The 18,550-nt window shown below is 43.4% G+C and overlaps 1 protein-coding gene across 1 annotated transcript in view; it reads right to left on the minus strand.

Moving 5' to 3' along the window:
• OTUD4 (OTU deubiquitinase 4) overlaps positions 1 to 17,607 on the minus strand; it is a 42,598-nt gene extending 24,991 nt beyond the window's left edge. The window contains exons 1-7 of the mRNA XM_018061571.1: positions 17,392 to 17,607; positions 13,146 to 13,229; positions 10,447 to 10,497; positions 5,582 to 5,628; positions 4,997 to 5,069; positions 3,855 to 3,936; positions 1,911 to 2,043 (exon numbers count right to left, since the gene is read on the minus strand). Coding sequence (XP_017917060.1) covers positions 1,911 to 2,043; positions 3,855 to 3,936; positions 4,997 to 5,069; positions 5,582 to 5,628; positions 10,447 to 10,497; positions 13,146 to 13,229; positions 17,392 to 17,550 — 629 coding nt within the window. The 5' untranslated portion in view covers positions 17,551 to 17,607. The remainder of the gene's footprint in view (positions 1 to 1,910; positions 2,044 to 3,854; positions 3,937 to 4,996; positions 5,070 to 5,581; positions 5,629 to 10,446; positions 10,498 to 13,145; positions 13,230 to 17,391) is intronic.

The raw sequence follows: 18,550 nt of genomic DNA on the forward strand, positions 1-18,550 counted from the left end.
TCCCACTATCTACAGTCTGGATTTAAAAAGCACCCTAATTGCTAATACTCCCAGATTCACTGATACGAATGTGAAAGGAACCCAGGCACAGAAGCACAGTGGCATCCTTGCTTTCTCCTCATTATGATACCATGCCTATCTGTCTTGCCATGATTATGGAGCCGTCTCCCCTAAATGAAGCTTTGTCTTCCCTAAGCCAGACACGACACTAGTAAAGGAAACCTTAATAAAGCAACAAAAAACTCATCAGAAAGGCTTTCCTGCTCCCAGGGCTACAGCAATGCGGTATATGAAGAGGAAAACTGACCACGACAATGTAAACACCATCCCTGGTAGACCTCTACAAGCTTACCAGCCTCCACTCCGCACTTCTCCCACTTCACCCGCCAGCTGCCATCCCAGACCCGGATTGCTAAAGCCATCAGCAGCACCAACCACAGGGCATGTGCTCAAGTCCCCCCACATCAACTCATGGGGACAAGCTAAACCAGCGAGTCATCATTCTCCCTCCCAGCTTCCCGTTTGCTCCATAACATGCCTTAATCACACTGGGCACCTGGAGAGAGCCACACAGCACAATTCCCATCTGCGCAAAGCCCCTTAATCAATTCTAGGGTTAATTTACAATGGTAGACCCAGATTTTAATCTGGCTCATTTCTTTCTTATGTAGAAACAGTGGCCAATCAAACTTTCAATCAGGATCAACCATTTAATTCAAGAAATGTGTGGAATTACAGATACAAGGAGATATCTTTTATAAGTCTTTAATAAAGAATTCGATATCCTGAGGCTTCATTTCATCTTCCTCTAGTTTCACAGTGCGTAACATCATAGGATACATTCATACTCTCATAAAAAGGAATAATATGCTTTTAGCTTCACTGAGGATGAAATCAGTTGGTTCTTAGAACACACAAAGTACATTTCTTGATATCATTGATAAAAATTCATACACACTGGACACTATACCTAGAAACTGGGCTGTGCATTGTACATTTCATTTCATTCTTATACATTATCTACTTTAAAGAAAGACTGACATATCCTCATTTATATCTATGGGATTGAGGCTTTAAGCAACTTGCCCTAAGTTCAGTTAGTTGGCAGGAACCCAGGAATGAAATCAGGTCAGAATGTCCACAGCCCAAGCTCTTAGCCACTAGCCTGTATGTCTTAAGTGGAAAAGAAAAATAAGTTTCAGACTCTAAGTTAAAAGGTGTTCATTCACACCATAAACAAACACAAATAAATAATACTATTATCCAGAGCTGTTGACATATACTTATATCCCAACTTGGGATTTGTATTACATAAAAAGAAGGGGAGGCATTATCTAAGAAAGAAACAATAAAAGAAAGTCAAGGAAGTCAAAATGGCCATTTTTCATCACTGGTTATGTAAGCAATTGACAGCCTAACCTGAAAATTTTAGAATATACACACATATGAAGTGAAAGTCGCTCAGTCGTTTCCAACTCTTTGCGACCATGGAAATCTCCAGGCCAGAATACTGGAGTGGGTAACCTTTGCCTTCTCCAGGGGATCTTCCCAAACCAGGGATCGAACCCAGGCCTCCCACATTGCAGGTGGATTCTTTATCAACTGAGCAATGAGGGAACCCCCCCGCGCACACACATAGATTTCAGAGATACACGCATGATTATGTAGGAATAGATGCTTACCAAAAACAAACAAAAATAAACCAAAAAAAAAAAATCAAATTCCAAAAGAAACAGTCCCATAATAGAAATGAGGTAACAGGAGCGGCAGGAAAAAAGAAACTTCTGCTGCAGATTGCTGTACTTTAGAAATACCGTAATACCTAAGTGAGGCAGCCCCATAAAAGACAGTTGCTGAGCTGTGTCCTTGCACGGCACTACAAACGTACTTTAGGGCAAAGCCACGCTTACTTGCAACTGTCATCCTCTGAATCTGATATTTCACTGCTGTCTTCGTCCGCTACTTCAGAGCTGTCTAGGCCCATCAAGATCTTACTGACGTCAGTTTTAAATACCTTCTCGTACAGCAATTCATAAAGCAGAGCTGCAGGTAACAAGAAAGAGATGTTACACAGCATTAATTTTATGTTCTAACATAAAACTGAGACACCCAAGCTTCTAAAACCTTAACTAAATACCTTCTAACACCTTATGATCAATAACACAATTTAATCGGAAAATTACCTAGAGAGCAACTAGACTTCTGTCTTTGCAGTCAGTTAGTTCAAAATCATCACTGCCTGTTGTCTGGATGATACTGAGGTAGATACAAGGTGGTGAGAAAGGGGGTCTCTTGGGGACTCATTTGAGGGGTAGACACCACTGTGATGAATTCTTAGTGCGCTTGTTTTCGTAAGGTTTGCTGTAATTAAAACAAATGAGAGGCCTGAACTCCTGCAGAGGTTCTGAGCATTTGGTAATGTATTTCTACGCTTTCTGGAGTGTGGGTGTGTTTTCGTTTTCCTCTCTTTGTAAAGCAGACACATTGTCTCAATATGCTTCAGCGGCTGCTGAGAACGCATTTTACAATGGTTTCTTTTTAGTCCATTATGAAAAGGTATCTTCTTTCTAGCAAACTTAGTGTTCCTTAAGTTTCCCATCCAAGCCTCTTCCGGTTGGGGAGGTTGTATGACCTCTTTAGTTCTCAGTTTCTTCACGAGAACAGCTGGAATAAGAGCACTTCACTGTGCTGGGATTAAATATGAAAGCAGTATGGAGAGGCTTAGCACAGTGTGTACACCCAGAGTTAAGTCATTGCTCACTGTGCGTGTTGAACTTTATCAACTCTGGCTCACAGCTGTGATACCTTTTTGTATTATTGTTAGCTTTAAATACACCAATACATTAAATACAAATGAAATAAAATTGTGAACTGATCTGTTTTGAGATGTGAGGTTTGGCTGTCTGCATCCTTGGCTATGTTCTCTGCCGCTTCAGTCAATCAAAAGCTGGACATTCCAGCTTTGAAAAGGTCGGCGCCATGGGCTGTCTTTACTGGTCCCCCTTAGCTAAAGAACAGGGGAGAGGAGGCTGTCACGTGCCCGGCACAGTGCTCCATACAGGTCGTGTGCACTTTGTCAGAACAGATGATAAAGGAGATAAATAAGGGAGGAAGGCGCCGCCACAGCAGTCCCTCCCCACTGGGAGAGGTGGAGAGGCTTTCATCCTCCCAGGAAGCACCTGGCAATGTCTGGAGACATCTGTGGTTGTCACGGGGGAGAGAGGGAGCGCTACTGGCATGTCAGAAGGCCAGTCACTCAGCTGCGTCCAACTCTGCGACTTCGCAGACTCCCCTTCCACGGAATTCTCCAGGCAAGAATGCTGAGTGTGTTGCCGTTCCCTTCTCTAGGGTCTTCCTGACCCAGGGACCAAACTCAGGTCTCTGGCACTGCAGGCAGATTCTTTACCGTTGGAGCCACCAAGGAAGGCCCACTACTGGCATAATAGACGCTAAACATTCGACAACCCCCAAAACAAAGAATCATGTGCCCTGTATGTTAACAGCGAAAGGTCAAGAAACCCTGGTCTGGTGACAAATACAATCAAATACTGATTTCCTGAATCACTGAGATTTTCAAGCTATGCACTAAAAGCTTTAAAAACATGCAAATCTTTATTAATGATACTGATTCCCACAGGAAAATATAACTTCGTATTTACAAGCCAAACTCTAATCTACTAGCACCTTTTTCCTACTGAAACAAGTTTTTACTAGAGTATTAAGATTTTTGGTAACCTAAAGTTCTCAGAAATATATTTTTACACAACAAAACAGTGTATCTGCCCTGAGTTGTTTGCTCAAGACCATAAAGCTTAGGAAGAAAATTTCTAAACCAACACAAGGGTGATACTTACACTGACACATAGCCGAGCTTTCTTTATACTTTATGGGATAGACAATATCATAGTGATTTCCATTTGAAAAACACAGGAATACCTGAAAGGAAAAAGCAGAATACATCCTTCAGCCCTTCACACACAACATTTACACAGCTACTTACATCTCTAATATCTCTGAGTTACCAGTTAATAAATTTCCAGGTAGAATGTTTCAGAAGTAACCTAAAGCTGTAATGTGGTCATGGTACATCCATACGTTGAAATGGATACAAAGCCAGGAATCAGAAATTCCTAATGACTTGGGGAAACGCTTACTGCCTCACAAAAATCACACACAATCTGTAAGAACAAATGATTTCAACTATTGAAAGAGAAGGGTTAGAAGACTGTAAGAAAATATTCTAAAACTTTAATGATGTTTACCTCTAAGGAGCAGAATCAAAAGTACATTTTTTTCTGCTTTACAGCTTCATGTACCTTCTAAATAATCAATCACTTATGCAAAGAGCAACGCACATTGACTTTGCTTAGACTACATCATATTCCAAAAATTACACTGTAAAGGCCAGATCCAGAGCCAGGCACCTCGGACACCCACAAGTCCTTACAAAGGCATATTTACCTCAGTTCCCTTCCCCTTGCCACCGTAAACGTGGTGACAAGACACTTCAACTTGGGCTGCGTAACCCAATGCGGATTATGAAAACAAAATTCTCTAGTAATGAATCGTGGTGTTTTTCCCCCTCCTTTCTGGGCTTTACATCAATTTCCAGTTGTTTCTGCCTGGTGACTAGATAATAACAATGTACCCAGTAAACTACCTCTGTAATGGGAAATATATCACAGTTAAGTGTTTCTGGATACAACAGTAGAACCTATTTTCACAAGTTATGTTTCTATCTAATGTATATATTGATGTAAAACAGTAATAGTCTAGTTAATCACATACACTGGCATCTCAATTATTTTTCTCTAATAAAATGTCATGAGAGTTTAACATTTATACAGAAAAACAAATACAAAATAATAAAACTTGTGAATGATTAATAAGAACTTAAAAAAAAAAGTCACTTAAAAATTATAGCTCAGGCAGTCAAGATGGCAAGTGAGTGGTTCCTTTACTTAAATCCTTTAGAAAAACTCAGAACAATTCTTACCTTTTCAGGAAAATTATTTTCAGTTACTTGTGAAGGAGAAACATTTGGTTTCTGGTAAATTATAAAATCTTTCCTGAAAATAACATTTAGAAATTATTTCTGATGAAATACACTTCACAAACTGAGATTCAGTCCTCAAGAGTCAAGTGCACCAAGCAACATTCTAGGTGCTGGAGATAGAGCAGTAAACAGAAGGCAGTAACGCATAACTAAGCGGCAACATACTTAAGCAAAAAGTGTCCTTTTAAACAAGTATACTTTTAAATATAATTTTCTATAAAACTTCAGATATAATTCTAAAAGTAGACCTCAAAACCACAGAAAGCGTGGAGATGAAACTTATTAAAGACATTTTGAAAAGAAAAAATTAAGCATTCCCCTGATCAGACAAAAAGCTGTAAAACTGACAATATGGTGCTTTGCCCTTGTTCTAGCCATTCAACACTAGCAGCCTTGAGAAAGGAGGAAATCATCTCTCTAGAAGGTTTGTAAGTGATTCTGCTATTTTAACAGCTCCGTTACAGTGGAACATGTTAACCTCCCACTGGCTTTATTTTTGTTTACCTATGTGACTACAGGGCTTACCTGTACAGAAGAGAAAGGGCACTTATTTCCACTTGTCCAACCCATTCCTGTATTGAAGAAAAAACATTGGCCCATAAGTGTCTACTTTCTATAATATCTTAATACACATCTTTATATATGATACCCCTAATTAGCTAGGGTAGCTCATTAATATTTTTTTAATTTATTTAATTTCAGGATAATTGCTTTACAATATTGTGTTGCTTTCTGCGCTATGTGTCACCACGAACCAATCACGGGTACATTTATGTCCCCTCCCTCTTGAAACTCCCTCCCACCTTCCACCCCAGCCCACCCTTCTAAGCTGTCACAGCGCACCAGTTTGAGCTCCCTGCATCACACAGCAAATTCCCACTGGCTATCTATTTTACATACAGTAATATATATATGCTTCCACTCTACTCTCTCAATTCTTCCCACCCTCTCCTTTCCCCAGTGTCCACAAATCTTTCGTCTCTGTCTGCATCTCCACTGCTGCCCTGCAAATAGGTTCATCAGTACCATTTTTCTAGATTGCATATATATGTGTTAATATATGGTATTTGTTTCTCTCTTTCTAACTTACTTGGCTCTAGGTTCATCCTGGAACTGACTCAAATGCATTCTCCTTAATGGCCCAAAGAGCTCATTATTAGTAGTACTAAGAATACTATAAAAATATTTTTATAAAACGGGCTATAATATACACTAAAAAGCAGCCCAAGTCTTGGTAACAAATATCCTTAGTAACAGGGCTGGAATAAGAATTCCTGTTGATGTGGCAGGATGACAGAGTAGTGTCTCTAAGCTGAGAACTCGCAGAAGGCAAAGTTCCAGCGGAGCACTCAGGACAGAGCCCAGCACACAGTATATGCCCAGGAAACAGGACACTGCCTAGAAGCAGAGCTCAAGGACCAGAAAGGGTGAGAAAGGGCGGGTCTACTCTCTTCAGAATAATCGAAGGTACAAAGAAAGCAGTGTGCCAGGAATCACTTTAACGTGTGGTAGAAGTTTTAGTACTAAAGGAGTCACTTTAAGTCCTTAAGCTTTTCAGAAGGCAGTATATATCAAAAATTAAAATACTCTTTAAGGTAACCTAGCAATTCAACTTCTATAAAACTATCCTAAAGAAATATTTCATATGTCCAAAAAGTGTATATAAACAGGATGGCCACTACAGCTATCTGTAATAATTTTGAAAAATTTTTTAAAGATAGCCCCAAGATTCCACTAATAGATAAGGAATAATTAAATAATTTATCATTCACCCAAACTATGTATGGAAATATCATGCAATCACCAAAAAGAATGAGCTATATTCCTATGAAATGACCTGAAAAGATCACTCAGACTAGTAAGTGGGAAAAGTAAGTCAGTAAAATAATCCTATTGTGCAAAACAAAACAAATATATATAGACACATACACGCAGAGAGGGAACTAGAAGGATACATCCTAAATTGACAGTGGAAACAGGAATTTAAAGATGAGGGGAAAAGTAAGGATTTTCACTCTTCATTCTGTAATAAATCTTTGACCATGAGAATGTATTCCTAAACTACCTGTGAAATTAGTAAAGACTTAATACCAAGAGTTACTAAAAATAAGAACTACAGTAAATGAATGCTGCCACTTCCACCTTCAAAGAAGAGAGATTTGAGATAAGGAGAGGATTTTGGATGATGGTTTGAAATCCTCTCCGAAAAGGATCATCTTTCCCCACAGACTTTGCACTTCAATTAATCTTAAAGTTGGCTCTGTTTTTCAAAATGAAATAGGTGCCATGCATTAGAACAGATTTATTAAAATAGGCCTCTGCCTAACAATCACAGCCTCTCAAAACTCCACAAGCAATACCTTCTGGCATAGAGGAAATCCTTCCCTGAAACCGTCTGCTGAGATCATAAACCCAAGCTATTCCATTCTGTGCAGAATGCACCGCATCACTTCTGGTGTCAACAAGACACTACATCTCAAATAAGGTACCATTTTGTAAGTATTTAATCTTCAGGATAAATTCTATCATAGTCTGGTTAAGTAGACAATGGCCATTATAGCTTGCCTTCTATAACAATTTTGACTTTTTTCTTAATTTATGTTCTATCACTGTCTTCCACCTGAACGCTATAGTTTTTACTTACTCAACACTATGTTAGCCTACTTTCTCATTGTGGCCAAGAGCACAGCATTTCTACAAAATCTATTTTTAATCTTGTAAAGAACCACACTGTATCAAAAACACAAATTAAATGTTCTTAGATAGTCATCAAAAGCAAACTTTTGTTCCTCAAAAGACACTATTAAGAACACTAAAAGACAAGATACAAATAGGAAGAAAGTACTGGAAAATACATACCCAATACAGAATGCATTATGCTCGGTATAAAATACTCTTAAAATTCAACAAAACCAAAATAATAAAGCGCAGAATCTATGAGCAAGACATTTCACCAACAAAGACATGCGGATGGCAAGTAAGCACATGAAAAGGCTCTCAACATTACTAGAGAAATGCAAGTTAAGATCGCAAGGACACCACCGCATGGCCACTACCTGGGTAGCCACAGCTACAATTTTAAAAGGCTGACGATCCTGAGTGTTGATGAAGATGCAGAGCAGCTGGAATTCTCACTTATCGCTAATGACAAAGCAAAGCCGCACAGCCACTTTGGAAAACAGATTAGCAATTTCTCATTAAGTTAAACATGAATTTACCGTATGACCCAGGAATTCCACTCTCAATAATATTAACAATATTAATTAAAAGAAAATAAAACATCTGTCCATAGAAAGACCTGCAACCAAATAGTCTTAGCAGCTTTAATAACAGCAGCAAACTTGGAAGAAATCATATATCCATCAACCTGTAAATTGCTAAAACAAGCTGCAGTACATCCATACAAGGAATGGCCACTCAGCAATAAAAATGAACTGTCACACAAAGGACAACACAGATGAATCTCAAAATGCTTCCATTATGCTAAGTGAAAGAAGCCAGACATGTTAAGACTACAAGCTATACCATTCTATCTGTTCGAGTCTCGAGAAGGCAAAACTTCGCACACGGGTGGGTGTAAGGGGAGCAGAGATCAACTGCCAAAACGTATGAGACACTTCTGGAGTGACGGAAACGCCCTGTGTGGTGTCTGTGGGGGGATCACACAGCTGCATGCCTCCGTCAGATTTCATAAACTTAAAGCATCTACTATATGTCCATTTTACCTCTGTAAAGCTGACAAAAATATATTCTTTTTGAGGCATTTTTCAAAATGCTCCATTGATATTTTTAAGAAAAAAAGGAGGAAGTTCTCTTTCTCTGAGAAACATGGGTGAGGCAATGGAGCTTATCAGTTGACTACGCTTCTCTTCCTTTCATACATTCCATGTATCGGGGAGAAAGAGAAACAGAAATATTTATCGCTAAGAAGAGCACACACCTGTTCTGTTTGGAAGGCACCTGCCAACATCTGCAGAAGGCCTGCCCAGCTTGGGGAGGGGAGTGTCCTGGGAATAACACACCTGGCAGGCCAGCACCCTGGGAAGGAGAGGGCTGTTCCCAGGCGCTCTGCAGCACCTGCCGCCCCTCCCCTTGCAGGTCCCCGAATCAGTCTCCAGTCCCCTTTCACCGCCTCACTCCCCTCCCTGTCCCCTTCTCTCTCGGAATGAGCCGGAACTGTTCACAAAGATCACCATAAAATGGTATTGTGGGTTTCTTCCTGACTAAAAATTAATAACTGGTCTTTGTCGTTCCCTTCATCTTCTACAAAGGAAACAAAAATCACCAGTAATAGCTGGCGAGAACTGTTAGCCTTCTGGTGTTTAATCTTTTCTATCTGTGGCACAGGCTTCCCAGGTGGCAGAGCGGTAAAGAATCCACCTGCCAATGCAGGAGACTCAGGTTCAATCCCTGGGTCAAGAAGATCCCCTGGAGAGGAGAATGGCACCCCACTCCAGTGTTCCTGACCGGGAAATCCCATGGACAGAGGAGACTGGTGGGCTTACAGTCCACAGGGTCACAAAAAGGCAGATGATGACTGCAGTGACGGAACAAGGACACAACTGTAGCATCACACCTATACTTCTTAGGACACACGTGCCTTCTCACTGGTACTAGACACCCTTCCCTACTGCAGGGACACTCCTGGGAACAGCATCCAAAGCCCAGTGACTTCTGCATCCCCGGGGCCTGGCCGTTCTGAGGCCACAACAAGCACTCAACTTGGCGTCAGGGACTCAAAGAGACCCCACACAATGATCAAACACCTTACTCCTGTTAGTATACCCTTTCCTCCCCATGTGACTCCTCTTGGCGTCGTCTTTGTTGTCGTTTTAAATCTAACAGTGATTATCTCTGGGGATAAGGGAACATTCTACATGGCCTTCCATTAACATTTGGATTTCTACACAGAGAGCATTAGTTTTCTCAGCAGGAGAGGAGAAAATAGGAAACAGAAAATTTCTTTTCATTTCCAAGTGACTGAGAAAGTGCTGGCAGGGGGAGTCGGTGGGGAGGGGCTGTCCTCCAACCCTCAGCAGCCTCTTCCTGCTTCTCATGCGGACCATGTTAAGGGGAATGGATGCAACCTGTCTCGTCAGCTGCCTAATAAGGAAGCAATCGAACACCGCCCTGTCCACCAAGCCCGATACACACAACCGCACCACACTCTGGAAATCCTCGGCGGTGCTATTTGAGGTCTTTTATACTACGTTAAAGGGCGTCACGACAGATCAAGAAAGCATGACTGCGCCGAGTGAGGCAATGCTCGTGGCAGCAGCTGTCTTCCAGTTACACGTGCACCTAAGGCAGGAGCTCCTCCATACGCTCTAATACCAACCTCACCATATTTAATGTATTGAAACATAGAAACATCTCAGAGTACTACATACCTGTGGATTTTCCAAACGTTTTAAATATTCTTCAAATGACCCTTCTATAAACTGCAAAAAGGGAAAAAGGCCTATTAGAAATCCACCAAAAGTTAAATCTCTTCACTGAGAATTACCGAATTTTTACATGAACCTTGGATACAATAGTTACATATAGATATATACACACACACATACACACAGAAAAAATCTAATTATGAAAATATGTACAAAATATTAAGAAAACATCCTAAAGATACAGCAGAATTTAAAGAAGGAAACACTGTCGGGAAGCATTTCCTGGACAGGGTCTGGAGGGTGGGCAGCACCCTGTGAGGAGGAGGCAGTGGGGAGGAATCACCTGCACAGCCAGAGTGGGGTGAGCACACCTGCCTGTGGCTGGAGCAGAGGCAGGACCAGCAGGCCGAGGGAGGGGGCAGTGCCAGGTCAGGGCAGGTGACGTCAACAGAGAATTTACATGATTACAGCAGCACTTAAAGACTAACTGGGCAAAGACCAACGCTTAGAAGAGAGCTAAAGACAGATGCAAGAGCTAAGAAATATTAGTTTTCTAACAAATATGAACAGTCATTGTCTCTTAGATCAATTATACTAAAAACAAAGACAAGAACTAATAATGCTAAAGATATTTTGAAGAATCAACAACATTCTTCTAATCCAGCTTGTCTCATTGTTATTTTAACAAAAACAAAAAAAATCTGATTTGATTCAAGCTGCATGATTACATTTTTTGCTTTTCTCATAGCAGTTGCACTAATTTAATTGAGAAAGCTCTAAAAGACATTCATCTGAAATACCAATTTCAATTTTATTTCAATTAAAGTCTCGGTTAATTTAGCAAAGTGATATACTTAAAAACATTAAAATATACTGCTTGGTCTATAAAAATCTTTTAAATGCCCTTTTTTTAAGACAGAGATTAATTATTTTATAGATGATATACTCTAATTTCCAAAAGTATCCTAAGTTTAAATACATACTTGCACTAACACAGCCACATATTTGAAATATTCCACCAATCAGAGGCTATTGTTCTCTATTAGTTTATTATTTACAGAATTTAAAAAAATAAAACAACCCCACAGAAACATGCAAAGTTGCAAAAGACTTAAGCTGTGGTCCGACACAAGCCTCCATCCAACTGATTCTTCTTAATAATCAGAAACTACTTACCTAGGCCCTGATTAAACATTTTCAACAAAAAGGCACACCCTTCGACCCTAGACTTTTTTCCACTTCTGGTCAATTGAAACTGGTAGAGGTAGTCATCGTAAACATTCTAACATGTATACTATCATGTAAGAATTGAATCTCCAGTCTATGTCTGATGCAGGATACAGCATGCTTGGAGCTGGTGCATGGGGATGACCCAGAGAGATGTTATGGGGGGGGAGGGAGGTGGGAGGGGGGTTCATGTTTGGGAATGCATGTAAGAATTAAAGATTTTAAAATTTAAAAAATAAATAAATAAATAAAATTAAAAAAAAAAAAAAAAAAGAAAGTGAAACTTTCCCCCTCAGAACTTTCAACTTCTGATCGTAGTGCCTAAGACTGTAAGAGCTGAATCAAGATATGCAAAGCACTTAAAACAATGCTGCTGACATTTCCACTACTGATAACAGAGCTTTACCCTCTGGAGCCAATATTAACTAATTCACTTGTAGTTTCTTCAAATAGTTAAAGCCTATCTCTCTACCCTACCTTCCTCTCTGCCATAATACTCTCTTATCTAGCCTCCACATTACCAGCTTTTTAAAATAAGACAAGTTTTCAAATCTTCTGATCAAGCAGGCTCTCCTTCCTGGAATATATTACTGTTCATCTTAAAACATGGCATCCAGAAAAATGTTACCAGTAATAAAATTTTGCTTAAAAATAGGAATTCCAACCCAAGAGCACCTTTAAACACTATTTACCTATTAAGTCTTAGAATTGAGTTACGTGCAACGTGTCAATGTTCTTTTGGCAGTCAACGGGGAGAAAATACCACTAAAGATTGTCAGATGATAATTCTACATCATAAAACCAATAACCAGTACGTCTTACAAGGCTTTCAATGTAAAGTGAAAATAGGTCACCGTGGCATCTATTTCACAGCCTACTACATACTAAGAAAATTACAGTCAGTTGATAAGATATTCTGTACTAATTAACTATACTATATTCTATTAACTACTAACCATTATTTATATAATTACAATGTTCTGATATGTGGTTCATAATGACGAACCCTGCAAATTAAAAATCTATAAATACCTCCTGATAAAATCAGAGGCTCAACATTAGCTATGCTCAGTGTATTTCTTATACTCCAAGGTCTGCAATTTTTTTACAGTTCACAGGGGGTCGCCAATCACGGAAACCGGTAGCCTCCCTGATCCTGTCCGACAAGGCTCCCTAGTAATATGCTCAGGTCCTGCCCAAGTCACCCTTCCAGCCTCCACGGCTGTGATCCATCTGTCACAGAAGCTTTCTAAATGTCTGAATAAATGAACACAAGGTGACCTTTTTAAAAAAAAAAAAAAATCACAGCTGACTATGGATTTGAATTTGAATTCAAAAAAGCAGTTCATTTTTATAAGGTTTATCTTCATAACCTACAATCCGATCCAACCTGCGAAATTCCCACTAGACCACTCAAATGGGTATCGTGTACCTCTAAGTCAAGGCACCGCTACACGGTTAAAATCATCAATCACCTCTTCGAATCTCTCCCGGTTCTCCCGAAGGTAATGAATGCAGGCCATCCTGACTTCACCGTGGCGAGACTGGGAGTGCAGCACCTGCGGGGAGAGCAGCACACGCGCAGGCCGTGTCAGAAGCCGCTGCGAGGCGGCGCCCACACCTTCCACACCCAGCACCGCCGGCAGACGGCGGACGGCAGTCTCCATTTCCCCTTCCGGCATTTCTAACTCTGCGCTCACTCTCACCTCTCCCACTCCCCTGAGAGCTGACGCACCACGTGCCAGCAACAGTGCCTCTTAATCCAGAGGTCACTGGAGGGAGAGCTTGTCACCATTTCCCCTTTAGGTCACTGAGACCACGCCTTTGGGGAAATCTTTGTAAGCTTACACTTTCCTCTCCCGGCCACCCCTCTACTATTACTTCACTCGTCACAAAGCAGAGCTGACACAATCCCCGCCACGCAGCGCTCAGCTTCATCCTCAGCTTGTTGGAAGAGAGAAGAGGTGACTTCAACAAAAAAATAAGTCTTTGAGGCTTTCTGCCCGTAATAGAGAAATTGCTTTTTCCCAGTAACTTTGAATTACTTGCCTTATGTATAAATGTAAGTCCACCGTGGTTTGAGAAAAATTAAGGCACTCATTCTTAAATCCTCAGCTTACACGATTCGGGAAAGAACATCGAGGGAGCAGCACAGAGGATGCAATCGTGTTTCTGTGTGTTATCATCCCAATGGCTTTCAAACGTGCTCTTCTGCCCCAAATCTTAAAGCACCAACTGAAATAAGCCATACTACGAAAATGATCCACACCCTCTCACTCTGCAGCCTCTGCTGTCTCTTCTGTTAAACAACTAGTTCAACCAAAGAATAACTTACTGGCATTTTGCCTCTTAATAAAAGTCTAAAGCTTTGTTTTGAAACCCTTTGGCCAGTCTCTAATACTTTACCATGCTAAAAAAAAAAAAAAAAAGGAGATTAAAACTGTTTTCTACTACTAGGTGTCTTAAACGAAGGTGCTCCTGCTACCCTACAAGGTCAAGGTAGGAGGGAAAAAACTGACATTTAAAATAACATCTCAAAACTACTATCCAGGGCTCTTGAGAATTTCTATTATTATAAAGTAGCTTTAACAGTTACAGTTTCAACTGAGTGAGTCTCCCTTATGTTCAGGGTGAGCAGAGAATTCAGGAAAAGGGAAGCTCCGGTTGCACCTGCTACAGGTCTCTCTGGATAACAGCCAAGGCTCATTTATACCCACGGAACCAAGAGGCGCAATTGCCTGGAGAGCTAGCAGGTCCCCTTACATTCAATTCAGATACTCTGAGGATGCACTAACTGAGGTTAGCAATGCGTTGCTTTTCAGCATACTAGCTGGCTTTCAGCTTAACAAGTATGCGAACACTGCTGTCTTTAGGAACTACAAAAAAGCATCCATCCTTACTGGAAGGACTATCCAAATGCAAAAATCACCACCACACAATTTTTTTGCCCATTCAACACATGACATTTAGTAACATTTCCTTCACAGAAGCTATGCTAGACGCTATTATGAATCAACATATTAGTCTGAGTAAACCAGTGTCATCCGATAGGGCATTTCTGCCATTAGCACAGTGAAGCTAGTCTTATAGCCATTTACCTAGCAACAGGTGGCAGACATAAGTGAATAAAGCTTATGATTTTACAACAAACACAATGACAGGCATGTTTTTTTCTCCTTTAACAAACATTTCACTAGCACATGAAATCTGAACCCATTACTCAGAAGTAAAATTCTCAGTACGAGGTGCCCAGGGTGCTGGGGCTCTATAGAGCAAAGGAATGTCAAGAGAAAGGAGGCTAAATCACAACTGTTGAAGAGCAAGTTCAAGGGCACTCAGGAAAAATTCAAATGGTATGACAAATATCTTCGCAAATCATTACATACAAGAAAATAACCTAGAAATAGGAGGCTTTCCAATCTTACGGCAGACAGATAATAAACAGAGAAAGGCTGAGACACTCTGCTTCACCAAGCCCTCTAAGAGGGCCCTATTTTTAGCTCCAGGGCCACAGAGCTGATTCAGGTCAGGCCTCCTGCAGGCCACAGGCCAGAAGCGTAAAAAGGGAAGGGGTTATTTAAATCAGGTAATTTGGAGGGGAAGACTCTGGCTAAATCAAGTCTCTCCCCCTGCATTTCCCTCGCCAAAGCCTGCCATTTAGATCACTTACTGTGACTCCCTGGTAGAAATGGTACTTATTCTAATATTACCGGAGAAATTGCTGGCAAAAAGTAAATCCTTTGTGCACACCGTTGAAGGGCAGCCTGAGGATGCCGTTACTTCCCTCCCCACCACCAACACACACGCCACCTTTGGCCATGAAGACTACACCTGTGGTCCATGTCTACCGAAGAACAGAGTTTGCTCCAAGAGTCACCGCAACAAACTTTCTATAAGCTCAGTGTACTAAAAGTCAGCCTCCCGTAAGTGGAAGGGACATTCCCTCAAGCCTAATTTAAATCCCATCACAGCGAAATATAATAAAATGCATTAACTATTGTTAGCAATGAGCGCTTCGTGTAACCAGCTAGCTATTGTTCATTTCTACTTAAAAAGAGAGTCTATACAATCGAGTTTGCCAATTACCTGTGGTATGTAGTTCTGAAACCAGCCACACCTTTCTGCTTCAATATAAACTATGATGTGTATAATCCAACTCCAAATAAGCACCATACTCCTCGTATTTCTATTTGCTTCCACCTCTTTCCTTACCAGACTCTTGCTAGAGCCAATAATATGTTTCAATAGGGAGTGAATTCACTTCCACATCTTCCCTCTGCTTCTGGAGGTGATGAGGAGACTCAGGAGGCTGAGGCGGATGAAGCAGGACAGATGGTGATCCCAAAAACTCACCAATGGGACAGACTGTTTACCTACTAATAGTAAAGACTGGGATCTGTTTGTGTGAACATCTCCCAAAGCAATTAGAACATCTTAAAAAATTCCAAAAATAAGAGAAATCAATTGAACTGAAAAAGACACAGCTCAGTTTGGGGAGCTTTGCGAAGAATGAATGACAATGCCAGCCGCAAAATGCAAAGGTTTGGACCAGCTACACCAATTTCTTGTTTCAAAAAAAAAAAAAAAGAGTATCTTATGCTACTAATGTGAAAACGAGGGCCTTTGGAAAATAAGTGGCTGGCCTTTGGACTTTGAAAAAAACAAGAATAGACTGGTCTATAGATGTTTAGGAAAACATTTACTCACAAAAAGAAATTCCGAAAGCTACTTAGCATTAAAAAGGTGAGAGAAACAGAAAAACTCCAAAGGGGGGCAGGAGAGGGAAGGGGTAGATCTTAGGCCAAAGGAAAGCAAAGGAAAACGGTAGGAAATACACACCAGGACAGCAATGTAAAATTTATGTCCAACTAATTCAACAGCTATTTCTTAATACAGGATGTATCTGGGTGGCTGCACACCTACCAACTACAGTGTTACATAATAGGGAATAAGCTCTCTTACCAAAAAAATAAATCAGAAACATCCTCCCAAGAACTGTATTACAAAGTGATTTTACTCAGTAAGGGGGAAGAATTCGGCCAAAGACCTAAAGGACCCCAGATACAGTCTTCCTTCCCACTAGCAACTTTAAAACACTTTTTCTAAGTCAATTTTTTTTTTTAGTTCACCTACACTGCCTTGCAGGACATTAAAACAAGGTGAAATCTACTCAAAGACAATTCTGTGCAAACATTCTACATTTTCTAAAGTCTGGTTTTCCCAAACTGCACATTTCCCCCACTCCTGACTCAGGCGGACATCCGCGGGCTTGGCTACCCCACGCTCCAAAGTCCAGTAACGGGGCGGGGCGGGGGGGGATCATGATCCCACGAGTCGAGTCTGGTGCACCACCTCCTCTAGTAAACATTCTGCTTACTGGTGTGAACGCTGTGCTTGTAAAGCCAAAACGGGAGGCGAAAAACAGCATTTCGCCAAGTTCCCACCCCTCCAGCTAGGGTGCAGACTCTCCGGCAGGCCTCACGGGCTAGCTTCAACTCATTACCTCTTCGCCAGGAGGGACGACACCCAGATCATTTACAGGTTTTTAAGTTTCGATTCGGAGCTCCCAGTCCCAGGGCAGCGTCCGGTTCCGGGGCGACAATGGGCCGCTGTGACGCCTGCGGGGCCACGCGCAGCCCGAGTTGAGGGGGGCGGGCAGCCCGCCCGCCGCTTCCCACCCGGCCCCCCGCCGATCGCCCCCTCCGGCCCCCGCCCCGTTACCTGCTCCGCCACGGCTCGGAACAAGCACGACCCGTCCTTGGCGACCAGTTTCCGATACAAGCCCAGGGTCCGCAGATAGGCGTCCATGGGCGTCGCGTCCTCGCGGGGCGCCGCGCCGCCCCGGTCGCCGCCGTCGGGGGCGCCGACGGCAGCCTCCATGTTGCCGGTCGCGCAGCAGGCCCGGCGCGGCGCGGGCTAGCCCCACATGGCCGCGCCGCCGGCTCCTGGAAGCCCCGGCCGGGGGCGGGCAGCGGCTCGGGCTCGGGCTCGGGCTCGGGCTCCGGCTCGCGCTGGGCGGGCGGCGGCAGGCGGCGGCGGCGGCCCGAGGCGGCGGTCCGCGCGCATAGGGAGCCCTGCCTAGTGCATGGCCGGGCGCACGCGGCCGCCTCCCGCGGGGCCACGCGCCCGGAGGAAACGAGGCGGGGAATTCACCAAAACCCGCAAGCGAGCAGTCACTTGACGCGGGCCTCGCCGCCCGGCTCAGCCACTGGGGCCCCGGGGTCCCGCCCCCACACACACACAAGTTTCCTCGCCAGACCCGGCGGAAGCGAGGAAAGCCCCGCAACCCGAGCGCGCCGGCCCAGACTCGGTGAAAGCGAGGCCTGTGGGCCCCACACCGGGAGCCGAAGAAGCCGAGAGAGAAAGGCGCGGCCTGACCGTCTCCCCACCTCGCAGGAGGGCGCCGGAGGGGCGGGGAGTGGGCGGGGGCGCCCGGCGGGAGGGCAGCACCCTCGCAGCCCAGAATGTGTTTTCGCTTTCGGCCCCGACCGCGGAGAGGACGGCGGGAGGTGTAGTTTGGGCAGCGGCAGGAAGTCGGCCTGCGGCGGGCGGGGACGCGCGGCCGGCCTACCCGGCGGGGGGAGGCGCCCGGGAGGCGCGCGGACTACAAGTCCCTACAGCGCGGCCGCCGCCGCCGCCCGGAGCCGGCTTCACGCTTCCCGGGCACCGCGCGTCCTCCAGCAGGCCGAGGGTCTGCGCGGAGACCTGCGCGCGCCGCCCCGCCCGGCCGGCCGCCCGCCCTCTGCGCCGCGGGCCTGCGGGATGTGCGCGCGCTCTGCGTGCGTGGAGTTGCCAGGGACACGGAGGCCGCTGGGTCGGCCCTTTGTGTATTTCCAAACAGAGGGCGCACCTGTCTGCTCCCCTCCCCCCCCCCCCCCGG

Source organism: Capra hircus, chromosome 17, assembly GCF_001704415.2.
Source record: "Capra hircus breed San Clemente chromosome 17, ASM170441v1, whole genome shotgun sequence".
Lineage (NCBI taxonomy): Eukaryota > Metazoa > Chordata > Mammalia > Artiodactyla > Bovidae > Capra > Capra hircus.